The sequence below is a fragment of the Pteropus vampyrus genome, unplaced genomic scaffold (assembly GCF_000151845.1).
Source record: "Pteropus vampyrus isolate Shadow unplaced genomic scaffold, Pvam_2.0 Scaffold196, whole genome shotgun sequence".
NCBI lineage: Eukaryota > Metazoa > Chordata > Mammalia > Chiroptera > Pteropodidae > Pteropus > Pteropus vampyrus.
Window position 1 is genome coordinate 1,468,734 of NW_011888977.1, and position 22,559 is coordinate 1,491,292.

General features: G+C 44.3%; 1 protein-coding gene across 2 annotated transcripts in view; it reads left to right on the top strand.

Annotated features, from left to right (window-relative positions):
* RHPN2 (rhophilin Rho GTPase binding protein 2) overlaps positions 1–22,559 on the top strand; it is a 53,928-nt gene that overhangs the window by 8,685 nt on the left and 22,684 nt on the right. Inside the window, exons 2-4 of one of the 2 annotated variants that reach the window (XM_011371854.2) lie at positions 2,716–2,831; positions 13,070–13,198; positions 15,669–15,744. In XM_011371854.2, coding sequence (XP_011370156.1) covers positions 2,716–2,831; positions 13,070–13,198; positions 15,669–15,744 — 321 coding nt within the window. The remainder of the gene's footprint in view (positions 1–2,715; positions 2,832–13,069; positions 13,199–15,668; positions 15,745–22,559) is intronic. The other variant, XM_023537656.1, reaches the window with a different exon arrangement.

The following is a 22,559-nucleotide window of genomic DNA, read 5'->3' on the forward strand; positions in this document are numbered from 1 at the left end:
TAAAGATATTTAATCATAGCTGAAAAAAGACAATTAGTTTTCTGATTTTTATTTTAAATCAAGGATCATTTAATAATTTGAAAAATGTTCACTTTAATATCATTCCAACTCAGATTCTGAATTTCTGTGTAATTTGAACTTGGCTGTGTGGGGGACAGGTGGGTGGTGACCTGCTGGGAACTGAGAATGAGAAATCTTTGTGAAAGGAGAAACATAACTCATTTCTGACCTGCTAGTCCAAAGGTCACTGATAATAGGAATCTCTGAGAAGGTTGAGACTGCAGATAACTCACTTCTCTCTCCTTCAGGTGGAGGCCGTGGGCGTGGCTTGGGCAGAGGTGGAGGAGGCTAGGTGTGTGCAGAGCTGCCATTGCAATGACGCAGCTGGAGAGAGGGCAGTCTTCTCACCAATACTGCCCACCAGCCACTCCCAGGGTGTAATCACAGCCCCGTCAGTGGGCAGAGCTTAAAGATAAACTTCGAAAAGGAATGGAGCCCTCGGATCTTAAAGTTTCTTCCTGCTGGTTGGGAAGAATACCATTAGGTTAAAATGAAACTTTCATTCTGATAAACTCTTAAGAATGAAACATTGTAATCCACATACCCCAGGAAATAATGGACCAAGAACACAGTTCACTGACAGAGAAATTCAAGCGATCAATAATGTATGAAAAAAATATTCACACAATATACAGATGTCAAATTATAATGTACACCTGAAAATTAGATAATTGTATTAACCAATGTTACCCCAATAAACTTAATTTAAAAAATGTTTATCTTCACTAATAATAAATGTAAATTGGAAGAACAGGATACCTGTTTTTACACATTAATTTGACAAAGATTAAAAATACTTTTCAACTCAACAATAAAAGAAAAACAAATAACCCAGTTTAAAAATGGGCAAAAAATCTGAAATGATATTTCTCTAAAGAAGACATACAAATGGCTAATAAGCACATGAAAAGATAGTCAACATTAATTATCAGGGAAATGCAAATCAAGACCATGAGATATATGACATGCACAAGTTTAGCTTAATAAGAAAGAGAATAACGGACATTGGTGAGGATATGGATAAATTGTAATCCTCATATACTGTTGGTGGGAATGTAAAATAGTATAGCCACTTTGGAAAATAGTTTGACAGTTCCTCAATTGGTTAAACATAGAATTAACCATATGGCACAGCAGTTCCACTCCTAGATATAGAGCCAAGAGAAAAGAAAGCATACATCCACATAAAAAGTGACACACAAATAAGCAACTCTTTTCTTAATAGCCAAAAAGTGGAAACACCTCCAAATGTCTATTAACTGATGAATCGATACATGTAGTGTACTCATGCAGTGGAGCATTAGTCAGGGACAAAAAGGTATGAAGAATTCACACATGCTACAACCTGGATGAACCTTGAAAACATCATGCCAAGTGAAAGAAGCCCATCACAAAGACCACCTTTTGTATGATGATTGCATTTATATGAAGTGTCAAGAATAAGCAAAATTAAGCAGACAGAAAGTAGATTTGTGGTTGCCTACGGCCAGCAGGTGAGAGGGGACAGGGAATAGGGAGTGCCTTTCTCTCCTGGAGGATAATTGAGCTGGTGCATGGAGGCCTTAAAAAGGTTAGCCCCCTCACCCCGTCCCCCTCCTGCCCCATCACTCTGTCCTAGAAATCTACTAAGGAAAAATTGGTTCAAAAAGATTTGTGTTTACAAATACGCATCAAATAGTTGTAGTAGCAGATACTTAGAAATAATCTAACTGTCCAACTATAAGGAAAAGGCAAATCCAAAAAAAGGCAGTGTTGTTCAATCATTAAAATCATGATTTTGAGGAACATTTCATAATAACGGAAATTTTCACGACAGAACATTAAGTGAGGACATATGATAACCTTATGTGCCACTGTGCAGAAAAGGGTTAACGGAGCAGGACTGAAGCTGCTATCCTTAGGAAGGCCTGCTTGCAAGGCTGGCTCCCGTCTGGCATCTGGGAACCCGGCCCTTGGAGCGTTGCCTCCATCCCCTAACTGATAAGGTTGGCTCACTGTGCCTGGACTGATGGCGAAAACCATGTGGTTTACGATGAACACCTGCTTTCCTTCCGGGAGCCTGGAATTTTGGTACGTGCTAGGCGGAGGCCCCCAGTAAAACCCCTGGCTTTGTGACCAGCCCCCAATAAAACCCCTGGCTTTGATTCTTAAATGTGCCAATCTGGACGGAGACATCGCATTCATATTGCTGCATTTCTGTTGCTGGGAGAAGACTGTGTTCTGTGTGACCCCATGTGGGAGAGGAGAGAGTGTAGGGAAGCCTGCACATGGATTCCTCCAGAGTCCCCCATGTCTCTTCCCCTACGACCCAGCTATGCCGTAAATCTTAGCCGTGAGTGCGACTATATGCAGAGTGCTGTGAGTCCTAGAGAATGTCCAGACGTGGGGCTGGTCTTGAGGACTCCGACACAGCCACTAATGTGGAGCATAACACCACGCCCATGAAATACGTGAGTAGGAAAGAAACCAGTCTAGAGTGGCTGTTTTAGAGTTACGTTATTATAAGTGACTTTTCTTTTCTTTTTTATACTTTTCAATATTTTACATATTTTCCATGTTGTTACTTTTATTTTCAGAAAAGTTTAGTTTTATAATCATTTCTGTTATATTAAATGTTGTCATCAATTTAGAGGGGCATTTCTCGTTTTCCCGTAGGGTTGTAATCCCCTTGCACAAACCGGCCGGAGCAAACTGCAGAATCAGAGGGCTGCCTTGAACCAGCAGATCCTGAAAGCTGTGCGGATGAGAACGGGAGCAGAAAACCTTCTGAAGTAGGTGACTGCTGGCTCCATGGCCTCAGCTGGGAGCCCAGCCTCCTCCAAGGCCTATCCACCTATTCCCTAAAGTCCCAGGCCTGCCCAACTTTCTCTCCGACTCTCAGTTTTAGCTTTGGGTTTCTTCCTCATCTCTGGAGCCTGGAGCATGTTCTTTCTTGTCTAGAGCTTGCTTATGTTAAAGACAAGTACTTTACCTATCCTGTCCGTGTGTTCGGGAGTCGGGGGCCGGGCTGAGGGGTGTCCAGTTATTGTATTTGTGTTTGTTTTCTGTGGGACACGTCTACTTTCTCTACCGCCAAGCACTGTGCCTGGTCTAGAATCATGCTTCGTAAATGTTCGTTGAATGTATAAAGGAAAGGAAGGCAGAAAGGAGGTCGTGGGGACGTTTCTATCGCCAGTGACCATCCCTCTAATGAGAGGGGCCTAGTACAGCCCCGTGCGCCTGAGGCACTCATTATTATGCTCTCCTGGTAAAATCATTACCTACCGAGCACAGAACTCACTGAAGCCTTACCTGTGTCACAAACAGCTGTAAGCCCTCCCCACACCCTTCAGTGCAACTCAAGATCATGTGCCAGCTTCCTCTTCTGAACTTCCTTCAGAGTCCTAGGGGTAATTCTTTTTCAGTCCCATGCTGCCTCCTGCACTGGGCAGTCAAGCCAGGCACAATGCCTGATGCCCTGGGAAATGGACAGATGCCTTCTGGAGCCTCGGAAAGAGATGTGGAGTGTTTGCAGGAACGTGGAACCTGGCAGGGAACCCAGAAACCTGGCAGGATATGGCTAAAGGGTGTTCCCAATGGGTCAGCTTCACTGTTGGAGGCCCTAGGGAGCCCAGAGGCGGCTTGGAGATTGTTAGGAAAAACACACACAAATCGGGTGTTTGTAAAGGAGCCACAATACTTTGGTGGTCACAGATATGTACAGTAGGCGGGCTCAGCGCACCTGAGCACTCAGTAAACAAAAGGAGAGTTTCTGACTATGAGCTTGGGCTAAAGTCATTTCTGAATCAGTCTGTATTTGCTTCTTAAGAAAGGTGTAGGACGCATGCCCTGAGACTGTGTTTAAAGGATTCGCACACATGCTTTTGTGTATGCACAGACCTTTTTCAAAAGGATGAAGAAAACGTGTTAGTAGAGTTGGCTCTTGGGAGCAAGACTAGGATGGAAGCGACTCTCCTTTTCATTTTACTCCGTTCAGTGTTCGAATGCTCTTTTACAAAGTACATGGATTACTTTTATTCATTTTTATTGTGAAATACTGCAAAGGCACAGAAGAATAATATAAGCAACCCCCCGAACTTGCCACTGGGCCAGGAACGCCAGTGCTGCGCCTGTGTTGGTTGTCCTGGTGGACACAAGTCCTGGGGGTGACCATGTGTCTGGGACCCTCTTCTCCAGCTCCTTCTATAACAAAGTGGAAGGGAGGTTATTACTGCAGGAAACTGGGAAAATATTGTAATGTTTCACCGTTTAAAATATCTGACAGTGTCCCTGTCCCCAGAGAAGTCTGGAAATTGTCAGGTCCATAGCACTCTGGACCACATGTGGCCAGTGCAACTCAGGAGGGGCCCCCAGTTTTGGGAGTACCCACTGCATGCCGGGCTTGCTCTGCTGGGCAGGCCACAGGCACGTCCCCTTGGTGAGTTTTGTGGCTGCAGATTTTGGTTGCCACTTTGACAGGCTAGCCCTGTGGCCGAGGGGGCAGGTGGGCATCCCTGACTTTGTGGCTTCCCCGGAAGTGGGCTGCAGTTGATTTGCCTGTTCATTCACCCCACAAATGGATTTGTTGAGCACCTACTAAGGGGCAAGCAGAGTTCGAGGTGTAAGGGGATAAGGCTACAAACAATCAGAGGACTCTGCTTTCGTGATGCTTGATGTTTTGTGGGAGGATATTAATACCCAAGTAAATAAACCTAATCGGGTCAGGATATCGATGGAAGGGAATAGTGATAGAGGTGGCCGCAGAGTGGTGTGGCCTTAGAGTCAGGATGGCCAGGGAGGCCCTCTCTGAGCGGGGAACTTGGCGTTTCTAAGATGGGAACTAGGGCACTTTTGTCTGTCTTGCTCTGTTAATAACACCAGCAAACAGCAATGGCTCAAGCTCATTGTCAGGTTGGCCGTTGTTGAGCTGGCAGGGTGGGGGTGGGGTGGTGTTGTTAATGATTCTCACAGTGATATAAGGGTTCAAAGTGCCCCTCGCTGGAGAATGTTGTCAGAGGAAACCCTAAAGGTATTTATTCATCTGACTCAACCACAAACGGTCTCCAGAAAACAAATAGGGCCTTTAGCCAAGCCCCGCTCGCCCCAGGGGTGTCACTGGGCGGCAGATTAGGTGGCTATCCCTGCCAGCAAAGGGTAGTTTCGGTCATAAACTGGGCCTCACTGTTCTGTCTGTCCTTCTGTCTGTTTTCAGGTTCTCAGATATCCCATCGCAGTCCTCAGATGAAGGTAGAGCAGTTGGAATATGGTTGGGGGGAGGGCATTTGGGAAAATGTCCATTAAGATGCAAGAATGCCAGCCAGGGTCCTAGTTCTTAACTGCACAGGTAAGAAGGCTTCAAGGCTGGGCAGACACTGTGAGAAGCCAGATTTTGTACTCCCCTCCCCTGCCAAAGGATTTCTCGGATCTATATCAGCCAAGAGTCCATGAGCTTCCTGGAGTTTTATTAGGAAGATATCAGATATAGTAAATGTACTTTTTTAGGCTAAGCAAAGACAATATTCTCTCTTTTCCCAGCTCCATTCCCTCCCTTGAGAAAAGCTGGGGTAGGAATGTGATGAAGTTTCTCTGCAAGAGAGATGATCTTTGTGAAATTTAAAGCAAGTTGCCACACAGCTGGGTTTTAACTGGTTCTTTGAACAAGAGTAAGTCATTTAACTTCTGTGGGCTCCGGGTCCCCCTCCCGTACTGATAGCTATTGGACTGGAGTGGGGGCGGCCCCCTCTGCAGCCTGCAGGGGCCAGGTGAGATGGAAACGAGTGAAGGGCTGGGACTGTGCTGTGAGACCACAGGGAGTGGTAGGGACTGCTGCGAAGGGCAGGGCACACGTGTTCTTGCCCCGTGTGGAGGGCAAGGCCAGGGTTGCCAGGTTTTCAGATTTTTTTTTTTTTCTAAGAGAAGCGAAAGATCTGACTTTGTTTTTAACCCTCTGATAGTCAAATTTATAAACATCAGCAGCTAGTTCAAGGGGCAGGGGGGAATAACACCCTGAGAGCCAAGTGACAAGTCCCACCAACCTCTAGACTGTGATCTCCAGAGCAGAGGGTCATGAAGTTCTGGGCCAGGGGTGGCCTGGGTGGCTTTGGCTGTAATGAGAATGCTTTGAGGTTAATGACTGCTCATATCGTCAGTTCCGAGGGGGGCTGGTGCCCCTCTGCAGTGGGGCGTGCAAGCCCTCTGTGGCCTTCAGGGCCTGCACCAACAACTCTGAGGTCTGCCTCCCTACACTGGCAGAGGGGCTGGGGCAGACGTCCTGCCAGACGGGCTGATCTGTGTCCTTAGCCCCGTGGCCACGGGAGGGCTCTGGGCAGCACTTGCTGCGGCGTCCCTGAATCCCCAGTAGAGCAGGATTTGGGGTCAGATGGATTAAGGCCAAGCTGCTCCAATGAGGCCTCTGAAGCTGGTGCAAGCCTGTGGTGTCTGTCGTCATGCCTGTTCCCAGAGGGACAATTTTACTAAAAGACATGGGGGAAAAAGTTACACTAAAACACAGGGAGATAATATGGGTCAGAACACGAAATTTGCATGCATTTTTAAGACCAAACATGGGGATGTTAGAGAGATTTTGGACTCGAGGCAGAGAGGCCATCATCACATCGGGACTGTAATGGTGAGAAAGGTCTCAGAAGCTCCAAATTGAGGGAAACCGTGTGCGGATATGGTCAGTAGCCTCAGGAAATAATTGAACATGGATTTCCCCCTACCCCCACCCCTTGTTCGCACTTGGTGAGGTGGGCACTCAGAGAAAGTAAGTGGGACACCTTCTCGTTCTTCACTTTTGCAGTAAGTGCATGCTCTTTATGAAAAACCTAAGAGTAAGGTGTTCCCTTGGTGGTCGAGGCTGGAGGGAGGCCGTGGAGACTCCAGGCAGGAGAGGGCGGAAACAGCGCCGCTTCGTCCCAGCCGGCCCCAGATCACAGGGCCTCAGAGGAGGTGCGCATCCCAGGGAAAGCTGAGAAAAGCCATATGCTTACAGGAAGGCCCGTAGAAGTGGTTCTTTGTTTATCTGGAAAGGCAGCCCAGGTGCAGGGCACCAGTACTGAGGAGACCAAGGCTCTGGTGTTAGTTCCTAATTTGGGCCAGCTGGTTCTATTCTTACCTGTTGCCCCAAGCTATTCCCCCAGCTTGGGCACATGGATGCTAGGCACATTCGCCTTATTGAATTGATGTACCTTATTTGAGAAGTCGCCTTACACCAGTGAATCAGTGAAAAATCATTACCTGTACTAGAAACAACTTGAACTTGGCAGTTGATTTCTGAATCATCATGTACCCAAAGGTCAGCATTGTGGAAACCAAACCTGAGGCTCTGCCTGACCACCAGCCCTTTCTACAGTGACTCACACAAAGATGTCCACATCCACAGAGCATTGATTTGTTGCAAATCCTAAATCTCAAATTGTTGTCAAGTCTAAAAGGCAAAAGATTTGTGCAATCTGAAGAGAAACCAGAGTATTGTTGTCAAGTCTAGAGGGAGGAGATGTGGTAAATCAATATGAAGAAATAGAAGAATTATTGGCATATTTGGAGGCTCTTCAGGTATTTAGACAGGAGTCATAGGGTCTAAGTTGTCATAGTTAAGTTGGACCCACTCTGCTGCCAAGGACCAGTCAGCACCCCTCTGCCCTCCACCCCACACTGCCACTAGACAGTGGTCTTTATTGTGCTGTTTGTTCTTTCGTAACTGAAATATGTTGAGCCCCTACAGTGTAGAAAGGACATGCCGAGTTCCAGGAGAAATACAGAGAAATAGAAGGCAAAGGTCTTGACGTCCAGGAGTTATAGTTCATCTTGCCTCATTCCAAAATTAATGGGAGGCACCTTACTCCCACGACATGTAAGATTAAAACAGGAGTGAATGAGAATATAGGAGCAGAAGCAAGGATAAAGGAGAGATTTAGCTGGAAGTAAGGTTAGTACCTGCTACCGGGCCCTCTATGCTTTATTAGATGGTTTTTCTCTGAGTTTCTGGGAAGGTATTATGAAGAAGGGAATGGGATCTGGAACACATTGCATGCCCATGTGCCAAAAGCAAACCAGTTACTGAGAAGGAGCCATTCCATTCCCAATACTGAGGGCTGGGAGAGCTTTCTTCCATGCATCCTTGTGGGTGTCATCAGCTAGTGAATCGATCATGTTCTCAGTAACATCTCTGCAGTACAGATTTTACAAGCAGCAGGTTGTGGCCCATAGTATAAATGAAATCTGTTAAATGGATTGCTTTTGTTGTATAATAAAAAATAAATATTTGGTCTTTGTGTCTGGTTCCTGGCATAGAGCTGGAGGCCCTGGACTCTCCGAGTGTCTTTTGTGTGCCAGTGAGATGTCTGCTGATGAGAGAGGGGGATCTTCAGGATGGAGGGAGGGACTGGTTGCCAGAAAGACCAAGCCTGATTAGAGGTTGGAACTTTCAGCCCTTGACCTCGGACCTCCAGGGAGGGGAGAAGTGCTGGAGGCTGAGTTCAGGCACCAGCGTCAATGATTTAATCAATTACCAAACCTTAAATGATGGGGTTTGGGGAGCTTCTGGCCTGGTGAACACATCAAGGTGCTGGGAGGATAGTATGCCCAGAGAGGACATGGATGCTCCGTGCCCCTCCTCGGCCTAAGGATCTCTTCTATCTGTCTCTTCCTGAGTTTTTCCTTTAAAATAAACCATAGCAAATATAAGTAAAGTGTTTCCCAAGTTTTTTGAGTTGTTCTAATGAACTGTTGAACCTGAGGAGGGGGTTGCGGGAACCCTAGATTTATAGCTGGTCAGAAGTTACAGGAGCCCTGTATTTGGCAACTAGTGCCCAAAGTGACGGTGTTTTGGCACTGAGCCCATGACTAGGGGGTCTGTGCTAACCCCGGGAGTTGGTGTCAGAACTGAATTGAATTGTTAGGCACCCAGCTGGTGTCAGAGAATCAGAATTGGAGAGTTGCAAACATCATTGTTTTTTTTTTTTTTTTTTTTTAAAGAGGTTACTACAGTAGAATAGACTCATATTGGAGTGTATCACATCTATGACAAAGGATGGTTTTGTGAGTATTTCGTTTTAGGTATGCATGTGTACATATTGGTGATCATGGCCCCCCCCAAAAAATCCCCAAACCAATGATAGTCACCAACTCAGCTTCCAATATCTCATTGCCTGGCTGAGGAGCCCAGATGTACACATGTGAAAAGTTACCGGATGGTAAGGGGGCAGATGCCATCATATCTGCAACCAGGGTCAGGCTTGGGTTTTTCCGAGAGAGCACAGCGTAAGCTTGTTGATTGGTAAAGAAGGAGTTCAGTGACGGATGGGGGCCTGGGGGGAGGAGAAGGGAGAGAAGAAATATAAATACATCATGGAGAGAAACTGATGGGCCCAAATATATGACAAGGGCGGGGAGCCGCCCCAGTGGGGAGGGCAGACCATTAGGAGAAGCTGTTGGTACTGTGCTCTCAGGAGGAAAGGTGGTGAGCAAAGCAAGCAGATGACAAGTGGCTGGATTTTCATTAGTGAGGAGGCAGAGGTGGTTAGGTACCAATTCTCTGGCTGCTGGAGCTCTTGGCTGATGAAATGAGCATAAATTCTAGTATCCGGTCTGAGGGGTGACCGAGGACCTGCCTAGATAGGTCGTGGAAATGTGCTCAGCAAGGTCTGGCTCAGTACTTGGTTTTCATTGCTACTGTTATTTCTGCAGCGATTCCTAATCTGTAAAATGAGGGAGCACCTGGAAGGTCTTCAAGTCTGTGTCAAAACCTCTGCTGGAGAACTTGGGTCAAGTTCATTCCTTCATATTGCTTAACTCCATTTCATTCTATGGATGTGGCATGTTTTGTGTCTCTATTTATTTGCCAGTTAATGGATATCTGGATTTCTTTCATTTGGAGGTTATTATGAATAATGCTACTGTAAACATTCACATGCATGTCTTTGTTTGGACACGTGTTTTTATTTCTCTCATATAGATTCCTAGGAGTGGAATTACTCTGTTAGATGGTAAGTTTATGTTTAACATTTTTAGAAACTACCCAACTGTTTTCCAATATGGCTGTGCCAGTTACACCTGGCAATGGATGAGGGTTCCAGTTTCTCTCCATCCTCAGTAATATTTGTTCTTGTTTGTCTTTTTTAGGATAGCCAATCTAGTGGGTGTGTATCGATATCTCATTATGGTATCTCACTGGTATCTCATTTTCCACTTGCATTTCCTTATTGACCGATGATATTGAGCATCATTTCATATGCTTGTTAGCCATTCATACATCTTCTTTACTAAAATGTCTATTCAAATCTTTTGCCCATTAAAAAAATGAGTTATCTTTTTATTATTTAACTAATAGAACTCTTTATATTCTGAGTACAAATTCTTTATCAGATTTATAATTAGTAAATATTTTCTCCAGTTCTGGCTTATTTTTCTTCCTTTTTTTTTTAAATGATATCTTCTGAAGCACAGAAGTTTTTTGTTTGTTCGTTTAGTTTGTTTTTTGAAACACAGAAGTTTTAATATTTGACAGGATCCAATTTATCATTTTCTTCTTTTATGGACTGTGCTTTCGTGAGTAGTTAAGAATACTTTGCCCAACCCACAGTTGTGGAACTTTTCTCTTGTGTTTTATTCTAGACGTTTTAGAGTTTTAGCTCAAGTATTGAGCTCTGTATTGCATTTTGACTTAATATTCGTATATGATATGAGTTTTAGATTGAGGTGTATTTTTTGCCCGTTGTGCAGAAAAGCTACTATAGCAGGCCTGAGATGGCTATTCTTGGGAAGGCCTGCTTGTAGGGTCGGCCCTTGGCTGGTGTCTGCAAACATAGATTTCAGGAGAGTTCCCACCAGTTCTAGGACTAATAAGAGGGGCTCATTGTGCTTAAAGTACTTGTACAAACTGTGTAATTTATGCTAAACATCTGCTTTCCTTCTTGAAGTCGGGAATTTGGGAACATGCTAGGCAGAGGTGCCAACCTGACTAGCACCCAGTAAAACCCTGGATGCTATATTTCTAATGAATATATTACATATGTTCCTTGCTGGAGGAATTAAGCCGTTCTGGGAGAGAGGACCTTTAGCCATCTGTGACTGGTTTCCTCCAGACTTTACCCCACGTACTTTCCCTTCGCTGATTTTGCTTTGTGTTCTTTTGCTGTAATAAATCAGGGCCAAGAGTACAACTATATTGAGTCCTTCGAGTCCTCCTAGTGAATTACTGAACCTGGAGGTGGTGGTCTTGGGGACACTGACATACCTAGGGATGTCCAGTTGCTTCAGTACCCTTTGTTGGAAAGACTTTTTCCCCCTTAAATTGTCTGGTCACCGTCATCAAAATCAATTGACTACAAATGTAAGAATTTATTTCTAGATTCTGTTCTGTTTCATTGCCTGTCCTTAGGCCAATACCACATCGTCTTGATTCCTGTGGCTTTATAGTAAATTTCAAAATCAGATAGTATAAGTCCTCCAACTTTGTTTTTTTCCCCAGAATTATTTGGTTATTCTAAGTCCTTTTCATTTACATGTAATTTTTAGGATCAGCTTGTCAATTTCTATCAAAAAGCTCACTGGTTTTTGATTGGAATTACACTGAATCGATAAAAATTGTTAATACAGAATTGATATCTTGACAGTAATGAGCCTTTTAATTCATAAACATGGCATGTCCCTTCATTTAATATCGCAGCAATGTTTTGAAGTTTTCAGTGTACAAGTATTGTGCTGCTTTTCTTAAATTTATTCCTGTGTTTTATTCTTTCTGATACTATTGTGAATGAAATTGTTTTCTGAATTTCATTTGAAGATTTTTCATTGGTAGTATATAGAAATAAAATTATTTCTGTATATTGAATTGTATCCTATGACCTTGATAAATTTATCAGTTCTAGTATTTGTTTCCTGGGTCTGGATATTTCCTATAAGATTATGTCATCTGTAAATAAAGACAGTTTTACTTCTTTCTTTCCAATCCAGATGCTTTAATTTCTTTACCTTATCGACAGTGGCTTGAATTTCTAGTACAGTGTTGGTCATAAGCGGCAAAAGTAGGCATCTTTGCCTTGTTCCTGATCATGAGGGGGAAAGTATCCATCTTTCACCACGAAATATGATGTTAGCTGTGTGTTTTCATAGATGTCCTTTATCAGATTTTGTAAATTGTCTTTTATTCCTAGTTTGTTGAGAATTTTTATCACTAATCTGTGTTGGACTTTATCACAAACAGGCATACCTCTCTTTATTGTACCTTGCAGGTGTTATACTTTTATGCAAATTGAAGGTAGGATCCTCCACCAGCAAAAACATTACAACTTGCTTTATTGCAATACTTGCTTCATTGCAGTGGTCTGGCACCAGACCTTCAGTATCTCTGAAGTATGCCTGCACTTTTTTTTTTTGCATTTATTGAGGTAACCATGTGGTTTTTGGTCCTTTATTCTATTAATACAGTATGTTACATTAGTTGATTTTCAGACATTAAATCTACCTTGCATGCCTGGGATGAATCCCTCTTGGTCATGGTATATAATCCTTTTTATATGTTGCTAGGTTCAAGTTGCTAATATTTCGTTGAGGACTTTCACATATGTATTTATAAAGGATGTCAGTCTGTCATTTTGTTTTCCTGCGATGTTTTTCTCTGGTTTGGGATCCAGGGTAATATTAGCCTCATAGGATGAGCTGGAAGTGTTGTTACTTTCTCCTCTATTTTCTCATCCATTTTCTTTTACGGGGATAATTTATAGTCTTTTATGGGTGGCTGAAAAGAGTTCCCTCTTCTCTCCTCATGGCTAATTCTTTGCACAGATGTCTTAGGAGTTATGTTTGGCAGTTCACTGTCATTGGCTACGTCTCAGGTCCATGTACTGGTAGGTATGGTTCAAAATGGGGCAAGTACCTGGCATCCCTGAGACACCTCATTGATCACATCTGGCACTCACATCTGCAGGTGGACACCCAGAGCTTGCCTGTGAGAACTGGGGGGTCTGCTCACCCGGCAGCTGAAACACTTGGCTGAGAGTGTTTCTCTTCCCGCCTCTTTTAACAGAGCGGCCACAAACCACAAGGTACGGGAGCAGGTGCGTCTGGAGCTGAGCTTCGTGAACTCAGACCTGCAGATGCTCAAGGAAGAGCTGGAGGGGCTCAACATCTCGGTGGGAGTCTATCAGAGCACAGAGTAAGTGGCAGCAACGCTTCTTCCCAGTACTTTCTGTGAGTCATCAGGGATGGCACACAAATAGCCCTGAGCGTATAGCAGACCCCACTCTGGGAAGTGGGGAAATGATTAGGTTTGGGGATGAGCAAGGTGCAAGAGTTAAAGGGATGTTGGCTGGGAATACCTGGAGAGTTGAACAAAAAGGCATTTATTTGTCCTGGGACTCTTGGAAAATAGTTTTACTGGAGAGCTGCATGTCTGGGTCCAGGCACGGAGTCAGCATTTCTCACGTGGGCTTGGTGGTGTCTCTGCCATAAAGATGCCCTGGAGGTACTTCTTTGTTTAGCTTTGAGAGCCAGCCTGCCAAGAGGGGCCAAGTTGCCCTGCCTTCTTCCCTCTCAGCCTCACCACCATGCACAGGGCCCGGCTCTGGACCACTCTGTTGATAGAATGCAAAAACATATAAACCGCCTTGTACATCAGAAATTAGGGGACCACCACGCACGGGGCCCAGCTCTGGACCACTCTGTTGATAGAATGCAAAAACATATAAACTGCCTTGTACATCAGAAATTAGGGGACCCTTGCAAGTTCTCTGAGAAGAAGGTGCAACTGAGACACTTAAGAAATGTACTCCATTAAATATTTGGGAAACGAATGTGTTCATTCAGAAGGATCCCTTAGGGAGTGTTGGTGGGTGGCGACGTATTGAGGTGTGATCTTCAGAAAAGCTCAGAAAGTCTCCCACCCCAAGGTTAATCACCTCTGAAAGAAATGTCTATCTTTAGCAAGAAATAACTTTGAGAAGCTCCAAAGAAGGGTTTGCCTACTTTCTGTGTGGGGAAGTGAGACTTCTCAAAAGGTTGGGGAACCCCAGGGGACACTCAGTCAGAAAATAGTTCCCTGGATTAACAGAAGGGTAACATTAGGGAACCTCGAGTCATCTTGGAATGTGCTTTTCCTGATCACTCCCAATCCTCTGAGTGGCACGGTGTGTTTTTCAGAGCTGGAGGGAAGGTGTTAGCGCATGAAACCTCGGCTCCTCCCTTTGTGACGCCCTGTGCCCTGGCTCACTTAGCTGTGGGCTCCCAGTGCAGTTTTGAACACCTAATCAGAACAACAAGTGAAAGAAAGGCTTCTCGCAGCCAACACTCTGGTATTAAATTCCAGTGTTTTGCCTAAAAGATCAAAGTTCCTGAAGGAGGCGAGGCCCGGCTAGACTTTGGTGGTTAAGGGAGGACGTTTCATAGTCCCACTTGCTATACTGAAGCGCAGGGATGTCCATCACGAGAGACCTGTCTCCCATAGAGACATGGCTTGAAAGTGGCCAATCAACCCCCTGTGCCATCGGGAAGAGGGGAGGGAGATATGCTCAGGCATAATGACACCTGGCATTTGAATCTGCCCACTTCCTGTTTTCAAAGCAGATTGTTTCTTCCTCAGCACAGTCAATCTTTAAATACCTCTGTGAGGTAGGTAGGGAAGAAACAATCTCACGGTGCAGTGAAGAAAACACGAGCAATGGAGGTCATGGAGAAAATTACATTAGCTCAAGGCTGGGGCTGGGGGTGCCCAGGCCAGGGGGCCTTGGGAACTGGCTGCTGCTGGACAGTCACAGGGGGACAGGAGGGCGCTGGGGTCCAGGGAGAGGGCGTGGCCCATCGTCATCTCCTTCCAGCAGGGCCCAGCTTTCCCTTCCGGCTGCGGGGGAGCCACGCACCCCTGTTGGATCTCACCTGCTTTGAGCACAGCCCCTGCCCCCTCGTTTTCTCTCCAGCACAGAGCTAGTTTCAGTTTACGGCTGCATTGTCCACTCACCTGGCTGGCATTCCTGGCCTTCTCCCCCAGGCCGGGCTGAGCGGCCCCAGGAGGTCTCCTGTTACCAGATGGGGAACTAAATCCCTGTTTGCAAAACAGCCTGAGTGGGGCTCACTGCCTATTGGCCCTGCCCTTACTGCCCTTAACCGCTAGGCTCGGGGCTCACTCTCGGGGCGACCTATGGGGAAACAGAATGGTCAGTGAGGGGACAGGAGGCAGAGTGGAAGCAGCTGGTCTGGACCTGACCCTGGGCTGGGAGCTAGGAGCACTTAGGTGTCAGATGGGTCCCCTGCCCTCAGGGCCTTCCTGGTGTAGGTGATGAGACACCTAGAGAGATACACGCACTAAGGGGGAGACACTTGAGGGCCCAGGGTTGGAGGGCTGCAGGAGAGGTGTCCCCGTTGCAGGCCCTGGCACACAACAGGTTCTCAGCACAGTCACTGTGAAGGAAGGGTTGAGATTGGAGAGAAGGTAATGGAGATAGTAGTCTCTGTGTTAGTCCAGAAGTCAGGGGTGGACCAGGCCCAGTTTTAGAACAGAAGGATATGACCAGAGGTGTCTATGGAAAATGAACTGGTGCGTGCTGGGAACCTGAGCTGGGCTGCTCTGGGAGGCTGTGAGTGCAGAGTGGTGAGGATGGGGATGTTCATATACCTTGCTGTGCTCCTCATAGGGAGACGTTTACAATCCCGCTGATTCCGCTCGGCCTGAAGGAAACGAAGGATGTTGACTTTTCAGTCGTTCTTAAGGTAAATCTCAAAGAAATGGACACTGAACTCACTGTCTAAGAAGGAAATATAGAAAACGTGTGTTCCTTGCAAGTGGCCTTAGGCTCAATGGGCCAAGAGTCAATTAATGTCTGCAGAGTGACCCCCCAAGCCCCCTCGACAGGCCACATAGAGAACCTTGCGGTCCTCTCGCATTCTTTGGCCACCCTGATGCTCCTTGTGTGCCTGGGGAGCCCCAGCCAGCCGTCCCCAGGCGGCCAATCAGAGAGAATCTGTGGTGGATGTGTTCTGGAATTTAAAAATTGTATTCTATTTTAGTACCTTTTAAACAAATTTTCATAACTGACGCAGGCCATGTTTTTGGAAGAATAGCTGATTTTTTCCCCCTAAACATTATATTATGAAAATTTCCAAACTTACAGAAAAATTGAAAGAATTTTGCAGGGAACGCCTGTATATTCACTACCCAGATTCCACCATGAACAGTTTGTTATCGTCACTTGTTCACATATTTATCCATCTCTGCATTCCTGTGTTGATACACCAACTCATCTTATTTTTCAATGCCTTAAATACTTGAATAACTGGAGTCTCTGGTTGTCCCCCCATCTAATAATTACTAAGGATCTGGCCTCCTTTCTTCCCTCTCTCCCTCCCTTTCTCTCTTTCTTCCTTTCTCTATTCTTTTTTTAAAAATAATAGCTTTATCGAGATATAATTCAAATACTATACAATTCACCTCTTTAAATGAACTATATCTGGCCTCCTCTTAACCACCGCGTGTTGCCGGCAAGCAGCCAAAACTTGTGGGCCCACCTGTGCCTGTCACTGTGCTGCATGCTGATGATGTCACAGGCCCTGCCTCCTGGGTCTGTTTCAGTGAGGTCTTCAGGTGGGAAGTGGTAGAGGTGCTTTGATAGAGAGGCCTCCCCGAGCCTGGAATGCTCTCCTCTCCCCAGCTCCATCAGTCTGAGTTTTAATGAATCACCTTAAACTTCATTTAGGGGGAGGAAGTGGAGTTTTGGGAGAAGGTAGTGCCTGTCTCTGAGCTTTCCAGTGCAGGTGGCGTATAGGAATCAACCCAGGCATCATGAAAAATGCTTCAAAGAATTATGTTTCTTTTCATAGTAATCCTGTTAGTTGACTCATTTTAGATTACTTTTAGTTTAGAAAAGGAAAAGTTATCATGCGGCACTTTGGGCACTATAGAATTTGTCCTTTTAAAAGCAATTCATTAGTGCTTTGAAGCTTCTACCCTTGACTTCCATTGTAGAGCAGAAACTGAATCGCTTGACGTAAGCCCTTTCGTACATGGCCTTTTTGCCTGCTGCTTTGTTTAAATCTTGGTGTTGGTCCCTGTGAGTTTGGGGTTTATTTTGGAGTTTGAGAAGGGACATTGGTAGTCTTACAGGACCCAGGATCACCAGAGATTGGATTATCTGGGCAGAGAACAATCCAGGAGCTGCAGCTTAATGCCAGCTTTTCACAGGCTGCCTGAACTCTTAGATGTGACACTTGTCACAGGGCTGTGAGACCCAAGACAATCCCTCTTTGTGTGGAAATGTTCTTTAGTTACTTTTATAGGATAGTTATTCCTAAGATTTAGTTTGTTGCTTGGTGCCAGAGCTGCAAGAGTACAGGCATTTTAAAGGCAGACTCTCTTGGAGAAACTTGGAGAATTTTATGGGCATCTGTACAGATCCAAATGTGTCACGTGCTGAATTCCACATTAAAGTCAGTGGAAAAAAATCACGTGTTGTGGGCATGGCCAACTGCTATTCAGCTGAGGCTTCCAACCATGTTATTTTAGCCTAAAAGAGATTCTTCAAATGTCAATCATACAAAAATGAGAATGTTTGGGGGATGTTTCTGTTTTCTCCTTTCCACATTTGTGCTTGAGAGTAACACAGACAGGTTTTACAGGAGTGGCTTGGCTGACTTAATGAGGGCAATCTGAGTCGTCTTTCGAATCCGATGTATGTGTCTGTGTGATGTTTAATGGTCAGTAAAGACTCACGATGTGACTTGGTTTTATTTTAAATACATAGGCTTTAAAATGGCCTCATTAAAAAGCACCATCAAAATAAATTCTTTATCCAGAGAATTCAGGGGTTTTCTTTTGCTTTTAAATAGAGCTATATTTATTTTTCTGATTAAGAACAGTTTTGCAAAACGTTAAGAAAATACCAAGACATGTAGAAATCCCTCACGGTCTACCACCTCTCCCCACTGAGCTCTGTAACTTGCTCGGCATTTAATCTTTGGACACCAGTCTCTTCCTCTGATCAGAGGCCTGCCTCATGAGGGTATGTGACTTGTCCCATCCATGAAGGCTTAGCATGATGTCTCCTTGTGCTAAACAAGGTAGCCATTAATTTCCTTCTTTAGACAGCCTCCAAGTGCTTGCTGTTGTCAGCAGTTCTCCATTGAGTATCTTTGCACCTTTCGTGGAAAATATCCTTTGGATAAATCTCTAGATATGGATTTGACAGGTCAAAGATACATACCATCTAATTACTCACTATAAGTGGTTCTGCCTTACCTTCCTCCCAGCTGTGTGTGACTGCTGTCTTCCTGCACCTTTGCTTGCTCTGGGTATCATTCATCATTTTGATATTTTAAAAAATATCTTTTTGATTTTTGTGAAATCAGACAAAAGTGGTACCTTATTATAGTTTGGATTTCTTTGTTCAGTACTAGAGTTGAGCACATTCTCATGTACGTTTATGTGACCCTTATACTTCTTTTCAAAATGACTGTTTCTGTCCTTTGCATGCCATAGTGTTGCTCTTCTTATTTCTTATGATATTTTTTTTTTTGCATGTAAAGGGTATTAACCCTCAGTTATATATATATTGCAAATATTTCTCTCAGTACATGTTCCTCTTTAACTTTTGTTATATAAGCAATAACTAGTTTAAAAAGTATAATATATATATTTTTTTCCGTACAGATTTTATGTTGTTAAACTTATCAGTTCTTCCCTTTACCTTGATGACACGTTCAGAGAAGCATTCTGCACACCAAAATGTCTTAAATATTTTGCTATTATTTCTTTTAGTGCTTTGTTTAAATTTTTTCATTATCAAATCTTTAATCTATCTGGAATTTGTCTTGGGGATACAAGGTAAGATGTAAGGCTATAACATTTTATTTTCACCGAATGGGTAGCAGTTTCCCCTGAACTATGTATAAAGAATCCATCTGTGGTGCCGGAGGGTGTCCGTTTGCCTCTTTTCCCTCCCCAACCCCCACCACCCACCCTCCTCCATCCCGCTCTGTGCTGGGGAGCCAGCGACAGTCTCCTGCTCTCTGGTTTCCTATTGCGTGTGGTCAGGGGGAGGAGCAGCGGCAGGAGCTGAGAGGGTTAGGAGAGGGAAGTTGGTCATTTATTCTGCTCCCTCAGCTAGCTTTTTTTGCATTCCATAGGGCAGTTCATGGTGGTTGTTCAGTGCCCACCACAGGTAGCCGTCTCTCTGGGTTTTTACCTGTTCCTTGTTGACCCTTCAGCTCTGGGGTTCTAATGGCTCCAGAGGTTCTGCACCATCCACACCACTGTCATAGTCCTTTCCTTAAACTCGCATGGGTCACGCCGTTTGTGTGTGCCACCACGCCTCCTTCCTGCCTGGACCTGATGGAGGTCCAGCCTTTCCCATTTCTATGGAATTCTGGCCTTCAGTTATATATGTGATTCTCAAATCTGCTTCAGTCTGTTTCTGATCCGTATCTGGTTTCATTGTCTATTCCTCACTTTAATCCCCATGTATTTTAACACCAAACCAACTCATCTTATTTTTCAATGCCTTAAATACTTGAATAACTGGAGTCTCTGGTTGTCCCCCCATCTCATAATTACTAAGGATCTGGCCTCCTTTCTTCCCTCTCTCCCTCCCTTTCTCTCTTTCTTCCTTTCTCTATTCTTTTTTTAAAAATAATAGCTTTATCGAGATATAATTCAAATACTATACAATTCACCTCTTTAAATGAACTATATCTGGCCTCCTCTTAACCACCGCGTGTTGCCGGCAAGCAGCCAAAACTTGTGGGCCCACCTGTGCCTGTCACTGTGCTGCATGCTGATGATGTCACAGGCCCTGCCTCCTGGGTCTGTTTCAGTGAGGTCTTCAGGTGGGAAGTGGTAGAGGTGCTTTGATAGAGAGGCCTCCCCGAGCCTGGAATGCTCTCCTCTCCCCAGCTCCATCAGTCTGAGTTTTAATGAATCACCTTAAACTTCATTTAGGGGGAGGAAGTGGAGTTTTGGGAGAAGGTAGTGCCTGTCTCTGAGCTTTCCAGTGCAGGCGGCGTATAGGAATCAACCCAGGCATCATGAAAAATGTTTCTTTTCATAGTAATCCTGTTAGTTGACTCATTTTAGATTACTTTTAGTTTAGAAAAGGAAAAGTTATCATGCGGCACTTTGGGCACTATAGAATTTGTCCTTTTAAAAGCAATTCATTAGTGCTTTGAAGCTTCTACCCTTGACTTCCATTGTAGAGCAGAAACTGAATCGCTTGACGTAAGCCCTTTCGTACATGGCCTTTTTGCCTGCTGCTTTGTTTAAATCTTGGTGTTGGTCCCTGTGAGTTTGGGGTTTATTTTGGAGTTTGAGAAGGGACATTGGTAGTCTTACAGGACCCAGGATCACCAGAGATTGGATTATCTGGGCAGAGAACAATCCAGGAGCTGCAGCTTAATGCCAGCTTTTCACAGGCTGCCTGAACTCTTAGATGTGACACTTGTCACAGGGCTGTGAGACCCAAGACAATCCCTCTTTGTGTGGAAATGTTCTTTAGTTACTTTTATAGGATAGTTATTCCTAAGATTTAGTTTGTTGCTTGGTGCCAGAGCTGCAAGAGTACAGGCATTTTAAAGGCAGACTCTCTTGGAGAAACTTGGAGAATTTTATGGGCATCTGTACAGATCCAAATGTGTCACGTGCTGAATTCCACATTAAAGTCAGTGGAAAAAAATCACGTGTTGTGGGCATGGCCAACTGCTATTCAGCTGAGGCTTCCAACCATGTTATTTTAGCCTAAAAGAGATTCTTCAAATGTCAATCATACAAAAATGAGAATGTTTGGGGGATGTTTCTGTTTTCTCCTTTCCACATTTGTGCTTGAGAGTAACACAGACAGGTTTTACAGGAGTGGCTTGGCTGACTTAATGAGGGCAATCTGAGTCGTCTTTCGAATCCGATGTATGTGTCTGTGTGATGTTTAATGGTCAGTAAAGACTCACGATGTGACTTGGTTTTATTTTAAATACATAGGCTTTAAAATGGCCTCATTAAAAAGCACCATCAAAATAAATTCTTTATCCAGAGAATTCAGGGGTTTTCTTTTGCTTTTAAATAGAGCTATATTTATTTTTCTGATTAAGAACAGTTTTGCAAAACGTTAAGAAAATACCAAGACATGTAGAAATCCCTCACGGTCTACCACCTCTCCCCACTGAGCTCTGTAACTTGCTCGGCATTTAATCTTTGGACACCAGTCTCTTCCTCTGATCAGAGGCCTGCCTCATGAGGGTATGTGACTTGTCCCATCCATGAAGGCTTAGCATGATGTCTCCTTGTGCTAAACAAGGTAGCCATTAATTTCCTTCTTTAGACAGCCTCCAAGTGCTTGCTGTTGTCAGCAGTTCTCCATTGAGTATCTTTGCACCTTTCGTGGAAAATATCCTTTGGATAAATCTCTAGATATGGATTTGACAGGTCAAAGATACATACCATCTAATTACTCACTATAAGTGGTTCTGCCTTACCTTCCTCCCAGCTGTGTGTGACTGCTGTCTTCCTGCACCTTTGCTTGCTCTGGGTATCATTCATCATTTTGATATTTTAAAAAATATCTTTTTGATTTTTGTGAAATCAGACAAAAGTGGTACCTTATTATAGTTTGGATTTCTTTGTTCAGTACTAGAGTTGAGCACATTCTCATGTACGTTTATGTGACCCTTATACTTCTTTTCAAAATGACTGTTTCTGTCCTTTGCATGCCATAGTGTTGCTCTTCTTATTTCTTACGATATATATATTTTTTTTTGCATGTAAAGGGTATTAACCCTCAGTTATATATATATTGCAAATATTTCTCTCAGTACATGTTCCTCTTTAACTTTTGTTATATAAGCAATAACTAGTTTAAAAAGTATAATATATATATTTTTTTCCGTACAGATTTTATGTTGTTAAACTTATCAGTTCTTCCCTTTACCTTGATGACACGTTCAGAGAAGCATTCTGCACACCAAAATGTCTTAAATATTTTGCTATTATTTCTTTTAGTGCTTTGTTTAAATTTTTTCATTATCAAATCTTTAATCTATCTGGAATTTGTCTTGGGGATACAAGGTAAGATGTAAGGCTATAACATTTTATCTTCACCGAATGGGTAGCAGTTTCCCCTGAACTATGTATAAAGAATCCATCTGTGGTGCCGGAGGGTGTCCGTTTGCCTCTTTTCCCTCCCCAACCCCCACCATCCACCCTCCTCCATCCTGCTCTGTGCTGGGGAGCCAGCGACAGTCTCCTGCTCTCTGGTTTCCTATTGCGTGCGGTCAGGGGGAGGAGCAGCGGCAGGAGCTGAGAGGGTTAGGAGAGGGAAGTTGGTCATTTATTCTGCTCCCTCAGCTAGCTTTTTTTGCATTCCATAGGGCAGTTCATGGTGGTTGTTCAGTGCCCACCACAGGTAGCCGTCTCTCTGGGTTTTTACCTGTTCCTTGTTGACCCTTCAGCTCTGGGGTTCTAATGGCTCCAGAGGTTCTGCACCATCCACACCACTGTCATAGTCCTTTCCTTAAACTCGCATGGGTCACGCCGTTTGTGTGTGCCACCA